Source organism: Lacerta agilis, chromosome 12 (assembly GCF_009819535.1).
Source record: "Lacerta agilis isolate rLacAgi1 chromosome 12, rLacAgi1.pri, whole genome shotgun sequence".
Classification (NCBI taxonomy): domain Eukaryota; kingdom Metazoa; phylum Chordata; class Lepidosauria; order Squamata; family Lacertidae; genus Lacerta; species Lacerta agilis.
Genome location: NC_046323.1, coordinates 55,784,659 through 55,794,632, shown reverse-complemented (window position 1 = coordinate 55,794,632; position 9,974 = coordinate 55,784,659). Strand labels below are relative to the sequence as shown.

The window sequence follows — 9,974 nt, the reverse complement described above, 5'->3', positions numbered from 1 at the left end:
CACAAAATTTAACTTGAGCAGTTGAGAGTGAGGAGCCCATTTTTAACACTTTTTCCAAAACTTTTCCTCCCCCACCCGTAGGCTTCTACTAGGGGACACCGGTCCTACCCGTAGGCTTTAACCGAAAAACCTGGCACCCGTAGGCTTTAGCCAGAAAACCTCCACCCCCACCCGTGGGCTTCTACTAGGGGCTACCGGCCCTACCCGTAGGCTTTGACCGAAAAACCTGGCACCCGTAGGCTTTAGCCAGAAAACCTTTCCCTCCCACCCGTAGGCTTTTTCGGGAGACACCGGCCCTACCCGTAGGCTTTGACCGAAAAACCCTGGCACCCGTAGGCTTTTGCCAGAAACCCTTCCCACCCGTAGGCTTTTTCGGGAAGACCTTACCCTGCCCGTAGGCTTACACTAAACTCCTTGCCGCTCTACCCGGGGACCCCTTGGGGCAAATTTTACTCTATTTTGGGCAAGCGGTGGATTCGCGCTACTGCAGCGAAATCCTGGATAAACCGGGCCGTTATACCTCACCTCTCAACGTCTGTTTCCGAGCCACTTCCGATATGTTGCCTTTAACCGGAGTCTTCGTGGAAGCGATTTTCGATTACGCTTTGCCTCACACGGGGCACCACTTGTCGGGGTTTGGGTGCTGGAGCTCCTCGTGCACAGCCTTGGACTGGTTATACACGAGGTACCAGTTGCGGGGAAAGCGGCCAGCGTTCCGCGTGCTTTTGAGCACGGTCGCCGGCCAAGTCTCACAATCTGAAGGAAGTTGAGTAAGCCAATTGATGACTCCGAAGGTGTGTGAGTTCCTAATTGCCTTCTTAATGGAAAGTTGCCTCGTGAAATAAAATATATACCCTGACTCTGAATAGACGTACCAACTTAAAGAAATTAAAATTTTTACTTTACTCCCCCCTTTAACCCCAAAGGAAGACAGACACCGGTTGTATCTTTAGTGGCTTCGGCAGAACCCGCATAGGCTCGTCCCCTAAGCTAAGTTCTCCTAAGCTTAAAGTCCCTGCGCGCCCAATCTTCCGCGAGGCTAGCTAAATAAAACTAAAACCGAAATATCTTCCGCGGGCCTAACCCTAGGCTAACCTAAAGGAACCTATCTAAAACTAAACCGAATGATCTTCCGCGATCTAACTCTAACTAAAGAAAAACCCATCCAACCCGTCCAGCCCGCTCCCAATACCCTTAAACTAAACCCTGAACTTAAAGTAAGAGAACGTGCGACTAACCAAAAAGAACGTGCCTAAGCGGGGTGCCTCTGCCTTTTATTAGGGAACAAACGTGACATCATCATCAATGCCGCAACCAATAAAATCACTGTTGCTGCCCTCCAAAAAGGCGGGAAGCAAGTTTAACGCTCATTAACAACTTTGAACATGACCGGAACTATAAAATAAAGGCGGATTAATCTCATAAGTGAACCACACTATTCATTCATGCTTTCACTTTCGCTTTTGTGCGTAGTTATACAAAAAATAGATCTCGAAAAACCTCATTAAATAACTACATAAATATGAATCCATGGCGGATCCGTGAAACGTATTCCGACATATCACAAGCGTTAATTAGCATTGTTCAATAATTTGAGCTCCATTTCTTTCTGTAATCTGGCTGGAATCCATTTCTCTATCCGTTCCAGGTGGTGATGAATTGGAAATTAAGAACTGGAAAGACCAAGACCTGAGGCTCTAATCTGTGTCTATTTTTGTTGCAGGTAGTGGTGAAATGGGAATGAAGAACAAGAGGGACCATGATAAAATCCACACAGGGCAGAGGCCATATAAACATTTGGAGCATGGAGAGAGCTTCAGTCAGCACTTTATTTCCATTTCCCATCAAATAAATCCCTTTGGGGGGAAACCCTATCAGTGCTTGGAATGTAGAAAGAACTTTAGTCGGAAGGATAGTCTGACTTCCCATCAAAGAATTCATAGAGGGGAGAAACCATATCTGTGCATGGAATGTGGAAAGAGCTTCACTCAGAGAGCCCATCTCACTTCCCATGAAAGAATTCATACAGGAGAGAAACCGCATCAGTGCTCAGAATGTGGGAAGAGCTTTAGTGTCAAGTCAAATCTCACAGCCCATCAAAAAATTCATATCAGGGACAAACCGTATCAGTGCATGGCATGTGGAAAGAGCTTCAGTCAGAATTCCCATCTCAGTTCCCATCAAAGAATTCATACAGAGGAGAAAGCACATCAGTGCTCAGAATGTGGGAAGACCTTCAGTAAAAGGGCCCATCTCATTTCCCATCAAAGAATTCATATAGAGGGGAAACCCTGTAAGTGTTTGGAATGTGGAAAGAGCTTCACTCAGAGAGCCCATCTCAGTTCCCATCAAAGAATTCATACAGAAGGGAAACCACATCAGTGCTTAGAATGGGGACAAAACTTCACGGCGATGTCCAGTCTCACAGCCCCTCAAAAAAATCATACAAGGGAGCAACCATTTCATTGCTTGGAATGTGGAAAGAGCTTCCGTCAAAGTGCCCATCTCACTTCCCACCAAAGAATCCATACAGGGGAGAAACCGTATCCCTGTTCCAAATGTGGAAAGAGCTTTAGTGACAGGGCCAATCTCACTTCCCATCAAAGAATTCATACGGGGGAGAAGCCATACCAGTGCTTGCAATGCGGAAAGAGCTTCAGTCAGAGCAACAATCTTGCTTCACATCAAAGGATCCATACAGGGGAGAAACTGTATCAGTGCTTGGAATGTGGAAAAACCTTCAGTCACAGCCACCATCTCCTTTCCCATCAAAGAATCCATACAGGGGAGAAACCATATCCTTGCTTGGAATGTGGGAGACGCTTTAGTGACAGGGCCAATCTCACTTCGCATCGAAGAATTCATACAGAGGAGAAACTGTATCAGTGCTTGGAATGTGGAAACAGCTTCAGTCGCAAGAGAAGTCTCACTTCACATGAAAGAACTCACAGTAGGCAGGAACCATTTTAAATCCTTAAAATGTGGAAAGAGCTTCAATTCCAGGGTGAGTCTCACTTCCCATCAGGGGAGAAACCAAATCACTAGTTGGAATGTAGAGAAAGCTTCAGTCTGAGCCCCTATCTCACTTCCAGTCTCAGAATTCATCCATGGGAGAAGCCACAACAGTGCTGAGAATGTGGAAAGGAGGTCAATGAGAGGGCCAATCTCACAAGAATTCATACAGGGGAGAAATATATGTTGGAAGAAACATGGTATTAGAAAACAATCAAACCTAAAGAAATTCTTGTGCACATGTGAGAAAAATGAATATTCTCTGTTAGTAGTGTTAAATAATTTTTCATATTATATAGATTTTGCTTCAGTTGTTTAAAGTGTTTATGGGATTGCGTATCAGTGTATCAATGAGTGATTTGCTTCTTATGCTCCTACTGTTTGCAAATCTCTCATGCCACACGTCTACACTGCACCCATGCTGATCTGACCCTGGATCGGGGGAGGTTTATTTGCATTGCTAGAAAGGCACAAATGCCCAGCCAAGGAGGGATGTCCTGGAGTGCTCAGCAAGCGGCTCCTTGAAGCGTTCCGGGGACATGGAAGGACGATTTGGGAATGGCCCCTTACTGAAGGCAACTGGATCCCAAGTGCAAAAGCTGAAACCTAAGGGTTGGGGTTCCCCAAGATAAATGAGGGGAGCTAGGAGCCAGAACTTTTACACTCCTTTACTTGTGATCTCTTTTGATGTATGCAGTGATGTTTTGTGATGTATAGCAGCTATGTGTATAAAACCCTATAAAAGCTTTGTTCAAATGTTCCTTTGGGGCAGACTTTTCTAGCTGGCAAAACTGCCCTATTGTGCAATAGTTTTAATAAACCAAGTCCCAACAGGACACTTTTGTTTGCTGTCTTGGTTTCATTGCTATTTGAAGGTTTGTTTCCTCACCCGAGGCCAGTGGCATAGAGGTAAATTATTACCACAGTAGGATAGGTATATCACATGCCAAGGATCTATTCAATTCAATTCATTCATCTCTCCCGATTGTCTAACCTCAAAGAATTCTTTTTCTTTGTTGGTGTATTTCCATCTAGGTTAGGATAATAGGATAATATTTAATTAAAGTCCCCTGCTATTATTAACTCATCATAATTACAATCATTCAGGTGTCCAAAATAATCATAAAACATTTGTGGAGAGTCCATATTGGGACCATAAACATTACTGCAATGAGCTCTACGTGGAGCTACCTTTGAATGTGACTCGGAAACTACAACTAACCCACAATGTGGCTGCCAGACTGGTGGCTGGGAGCGGCCGCCAGGACCATATAACACCAGTCCTGAAATACCTACACTGGCTCCCAGCAAGTTTCCAAGCACAATTCAAAGTGTTGGTGCTGATCTTTAAAGCCCTAAATGGCTTTGGCCCTGTATATGTCAAGGTGTATAGCCTTTTCAAAATGGAGCAAAGTGTCATTCTAAGTTCGGAGCGGATTTATTTGGTGGCGCACTAAATTGCCATTATATAGTTCCTTTACAGGCCAACCAAAAGATTCACAAAAACAGAGATTGAAATCTGGGTATCTCATCGTTGGGAGTTCCATTGGGATTGCACCAGCACAAGTCTACACAGTCATTCTCATGGACTTCTTTCAGGAATATTTGGGAGATATTGTTGTTATGTGGTTATTATTTTGGCATGGTAGACGTTATTTAAGATTCTATGTTTCCGAGCACAATTCAAAGTGTTGGTGCTGACCTTTAAAGCCCTAAACGGCCTTGGTCCAGTATACCTGAAGGAGCGTCTCCACCCCCATCATTCAGCCCAGACACTGAGGTCCAGCTCCGAGGGCCTTCTGGCAGTTCCCTCCCTGCGAGAAGCAAAACTACAGGGAACCAGGCAGAGGGCCTTCTCAGTAGTGGCGCCCGCCACATGGAACGCCCTCCCATCAGAGGTCAAGGAGATAAGCAACTACTTGACATTCAGAAAATACCTGAAGGCAGCCCTGTTTAGGGAAGTTTTTAATCTGTGACATTTTAATGTATTTTATTATTTGTGTGAAGCCACCCAGAGTGGCTGGGGGGACCTAGCCAGATGGGCGGGGTACAAATAATAAAATAATAATATTATTAAAGGTGTTGAAATGTTGTGTATTATTGTTAATGTATTTTTTTAATGCCATATACAGTTGTTTAGTTTGTGATTTATCTCTCTGCATTCCTTGGGTGTGGTATTGAGCTTATTTCCATGGCAGCAAAACCAGACGAAGGGGATAGCAAGGCTATTACACGGGTGCTGTGCTAAATCACCTAACAAGCCAGGCTACACAAATACATCCAGACCTTTTTTGGAGGGTGGGGGGAAGTGTGCCATTTCCTGACCCCCAGGTTGCCTTTACTCTCAGGCCCTTCTGCTGCCATACGGGAAACAGAGAACCTCTGAGAAACCTCTTCCCTTGAAGGTTTTTAAGCAGAGGCTGAATGGCCATCTGCGCATGATTCTTTGCTTGATTCCTGCATTGCAGGGGGCTGGACTAGATGTCACTCAGGGTCCCTTCCAACACTATAGTCCTATGACTGCAGAAGGTGGTGAGCTCTCCTTCATTGGAGATTTTGAAAGAGAGGTTGTCAGGGGTTCTTTAGCATTGCAGGGGGTTGGGCTAGATGACCCCAGGGTCCATTCCAACCCTAAAATTCCACGATTCTACTAAACAGCTAGTCTGACGGGAGCCACACCAGGTTAGTTGTCTCTTTTCAAAGAACTTTATTTCACATGATACCGCCATCGCACCCACAGCTATATGGAGCAAACCCCCAGTGGCACAAAGCCTTTAAGCAGTGTGTACAACGCATCCAAGGAGCCACCTACCCTCTCGTGACCAAGTATCAACACAGGGGTGAGCCCCACACACATACAAAAAAGGTGTTTTGTTCCTGCATCCCCACTCTCCTTGAGTCCCCCACTCCCAAAGTCACAGTAACAGCAGAAGCGGGCAGGTCGAGTTCAGACGATCACAGGCTCCCGGACACTGTTCTGCCTCTTCACCACAAACAGCTTCTGGCCAGAGATGGTCACAAGGAAGGAGTGCTCCCCAAACACCACTGGGGGGATGACAGAGAGAGAGAGACCCCAATAAGGGTATTAGGAGAGACGAGACCCCCAGCAGGGTGCCTGGGTGCATTCATGTACTTATTTCATATATTTATACACAGTCTGGTTATAATAAAACCTCAAAGCAGTATATAATAATATCACTGAGGAAGATGAACAGCAGCAATTTTAAACTTTCAAAAAGTTAATATAGAGTAAAAACTGGTTAAAACTGGCACCAACTCTCTGAACGCCAGGGCAGGGTTGTTTTGCACGTTTTTTAGCAGGCATCGAGAAGAGTGCAATTGAAGACATCTGCCTAACGTCCATAGGCAGGGAGTTCCAGAGTTTAGGTGCTGCCACATTAAGCGATCAAGTTCGTACCCCTGCAGTGCACGTATTATGTGGCACCTGTAGCCAACCTAAGTGGTCAGGTTGGCACATGTGGGCTCAGGCAATCTCACAGGTAAATCGGTCCCGAGTTATTAAGGGCTTTACATTCTAATTGTGCCACCTTAAACTTGGCCTGGTAGCAAATGGGCAGTCAGTGCAGGTCTCTGAGTACAAGTGTTAGGTGCTTGACAAGGCCTCACTCCTGCCAGCAATTGCACTGCAGCATCCTGCACCTCATGAGAAGAGAAGACTCCCTAGAAAAGACCCTGATGTTGGGAAAGATGGAGGGCACAAGGAGAAGGGGGCAACAGGATGAGATGGTTGGACAGTGTTCTCGAAGCAACTAGCATGAGTTTGGCCAAACTGCGGGAGGCAGTGGAGGATAGGCGTGCCTGGCGTGCTCTGGTCCATGGGGTCACGAAGAGGCGGACACGACTGAATGACTGAACAACAACAACATCCTGCACCAACAGCGGTCACCCCATTTCCTCCTCACACCCCTCTGTGGTAGGTCACGCTCAGTGACAGGAAGCTGCTTCTCCCAAGGAAGACCATTCAGTCCATTGAGCCAAGTGCTGTCTTCACTGACTGGCAGTGAATCCACTATAGGGTTTTCCGCAGACATACCTGGAGTTGCCATCGGGGAGCCACCATGGGGCCTTCTGCATGCAAGGCAGGTGCCATGGCTCAGGGGAGGGGGTGCTGAGCATTCCTTCCCCACCATCCTAGCTCTCCCTACCACCTGCTGGCTCTCCTTTGGGGTTTGGTGAAAGGGGGCAAGAACAGGACACATCAGGGAAGCTCTGAGTTCAACTCTACACAGGGGAGGGACAAGAGCAGGTGCCAAGAGGAATCCAGGCTCCCCTGAGTCCGTCTCAAAAACCTGTGACCTCACCCCCGACCTCTCCCACCAAAAGGGTGGGATGCAGCCCCACCCCCCTTTGTATCCAGGGAGGCCCCACGGAGGAAGCCCGCCTGCGAGCGCTGGGGGGGGGGGTCCTGCCCCCTTCTCACCAGAGATACGCCGGAAGGGCACCTCGGGGCAGCGGGGCAGGCGGAAAGCGCAGGCCGTGTTCACCAGCTCCGAGATCACCCCGGCTGTCCGCTCGTCGTTCTCCAGGTCACCCGAAGACTGGCAGGGCAGGGAGAAAAGGAAGAGGAGTCCTTTGTCAGTAGGCTTTTAATGTCTGGTGAATTATTGTATTTTAATATTGTGTTGGAAGCTGCCCAGAGTGGCTGCGGAGGCCCAGCCAGATGGGCGGGGTATAAATATATTTATTATTATTATTATTATTATTGGCATCTCAGGGCATCCCTGCCACCCGCCTCTTCTCCCTGCAAGGGGATCCCGAGGTGGCCCATGTGCTTCGCCACCTGCATTTAACCCTCCCCTGACAACAGCCCTGCGAGGTAGGCTAGGCTGAGAATAATAATAATAATAATAATAATAATAATTTATTTATACCCGCCCATCTGGCTGGGCCTCCCCAGCCACTCTGGGCGGCTCCCAATCGAGTATTAAAAGCGCAATGCAGGATTAAACATTAAAAACTTCCCTAAGCAGCCTGCCTCCCCCCCCCCCAATATAAAGAGCTCTGCTTCCCAGGAGAGAGGTGGGCCCTGGCCTCTCCCGGCTCTCCTCCGTGTCCCAAGGCCCCCGCCTCACCGCCAGCACCGCCCCGTCGCAGATGACCAGGTAGCCGGTCTGGTCGGGGACCCGCTCCAGCCCCTGAGTCAGCGCCGCCGTCGCCGCCTGGGGGGGGGGGGAGAAAGGAAGTCAGAGGGGGCGGGGGGGGTCAGTGGGGGGGTCGTCCTCCCCCTCCCCCACCCGCGGAGGGAGGAGAGCCGCCCACCATCGCCGCCCGCCGGTGCTCCGTCCCGTGACCGCGCCCTCCGGTGCCGCCTGCAACAACTTCCCCCAACCTTGACTTCCGGCGGAAGCGGGCGCTCTCCGTCGGCTGGCGGGTAAAGGGCGTCTCCGCTCTAGTCCTCGGGGGGGTGCTCTCTATCATCCAACGAGGCGTAAGAGTGCAAGTGGATGGGAGGGAGCGCCGCTCTAGTACTCTGGAGCCTCTCCGTGCATTGCAGGGGGTTGGACTAGATGACCCCCCGGGTCCCTTTCCAGAGAGAATACAGCACAGTACGCAGAGAGGAGCGGCTTTGTTGCCCTCGGCTTTGCAAGGGTTAAAAGGAACTGAGCTGGATTCCTAGAGAGGACAGGAAATGGAGGAGGGGAGGGTCCTCCAGAGCAAAAGCCTTTCTGCAAGGGAAAGGGGGGGGGCATATTCTGACAGTCCCTTCTGCCTGGGAGGCGCCTCCTGGTGAGTCTCCTCTCCCCCCCCCCACTCAGGGTGCCCTGGGGAGAAGGGGGTCCCCGGGCTGCAGGTGGGGTTCGTGGGACGGGGGGCGTCGCCTGCCCCCTTCCTCTCTGCACAGCCAGATAGAGAGTTCTGCCTGGGTCTGCCGCAACTCTCCTCTTTCCTCGGCTCAGTACGCTGCCTTTGGGTCAGGAAAAGAGAGCGTGCAAATAAACCCCATTAAGATTGACGAAAAAGTCGCACTTATTAACAGAGGTTGTAGCCGGAAAAACAAAAAAAAAAACCCACGAAAGCTGACCTTTGCAATGAATGAATGAATGAATGAATGAATGAATAATGTATTATTTATACCCCGCCCATCTGGCTGAGTTTCCCCAGCCGCTCTGGGCGGCTTCCAACAGAATGTTAAAATACAATAATCTGTTAAACATTAAAAGCTTCCCTAAACAGGGCTGCTTTCAGATGTCTCCTAAAAGTCCGGTAGTTGGTTTCCTCTTTGACATCTGGTGGGAGGGCGTTCCACAGGGTCTGCTTGGAATACAGATCCACCTTTAATACCCAGTTATAAGTGTATTTGCAGATATGTCAGACAAAACTGATTGCGGTGGAATTATAGAGTGATTAGGTGATGCAAATAATTTATATGTATTTTATATCTGACTTCACTTAGGAATAACAAAATAAAAAATAAAAAAAATCCTTCCAGTAGCATCTTAGAGACCAACTAAGTTTGTTTTGAGCTTTTGTAAACTTAGTTGGTCTCTAAGATGCTACTGGAAGGAATTCTTTATTTTATTTTGTTTTGTTTTGACTATGGCAGAACAAATTTTAAAAGAGGATGCTGTTAAGGTGCTGCACTCAATATGCCAGCAAGTTTGGAAAACTCAGCAGTGGCCAGAGGATTGGAGAAGATCAGTCTACATCCCAATCCCAAAGAAGGGCAGTGCCAAAGAATGCTCCAACTACCGCACAATTGCACTCATTTCACACGCTAGCAAGGTTATGCTTAAAATTCTACAAGGCAGGCTTAAGCAGTATGTGGACCGAGAACTCCCAGAAGTGCAAGCTGGATTTCGAAGGGGCAGAGGAACCAGAGACCAAATTGCAAACATGCGCTGGATTATGGAGAAAGCCAGAGAGTTCCAGAAAAACATCTACTTCTGCTTCATTGATTATGCAAAAGCATTTGACTGTGTCGACCACAGCAAACTATGGCA

At 48.2% G+C, this 9,974-nt stretch overlaps 2 protein-coding genes across 3 annotated transcripts in view; one reads left to right on the top strand and one right to left on the bottom strand.

The window, feature by feature from the left end:
- Nucleotides 1-2,601: 2,601 nt before the first annotated feature.
- Nucleotides 2,602-9,974, top strand: part of LOC117055480 (zinc finger protein 420-like) — a gene marked incomplete at its 5' end in the record, with an annotated part of 36,353 nt that continues 28,980 nt past the window's right edge. The window contains one exon of the mRNA XM_033165015.1: nucleotides 2,602-2,966. Within this exon, the coding sequence (XP_033020906.1) occupies nucleotides 2,602-2,966 (365 nt within the window). The remainder of the gene's footprint in view (nucleotides 2,967-9,974) is intronic.
- Nucleotides 5,703-8,386, bottom strand: LOC117056201 (ragulator complex protein LAMTOR4-like). Of its 2 annotated transcripts, XM_033166388.1 has the most exons (4): nucleotides 8,293-8,386; nucleotides 8,106-8,192; nucleotides 7,454-7,571; nucleotides 5,703-6,057 (listed from the first exon to the last, which is right to left on the bottom strand). In XM_033166388.1, the coding sequence occupies exons 1-4, from the start codon at nucleotides 8,293-8,295 to the stop codon at nucleotides 5,960-5,962; spliced, it is 306 nt and encodes a 101-aa protein (XP_033022279.1). In that variant the 5' UTR covers nucleotides 8,296-8,386; the 3' UTR covers nucleotides 5,703-5,959. The 2 variants fall into 2 exon arrangements, with proteins under 2 accessions (XP_033022279.1, XP_033022280.1); XM_033166389.1 differs by lacking the exons at nucleotides 8,106-8,192; nucleotides 8,293-8,386 and adding an exon at nucleotides 7,741-7,757 and having other exon boundaries at nucleotides 7,454-7,617.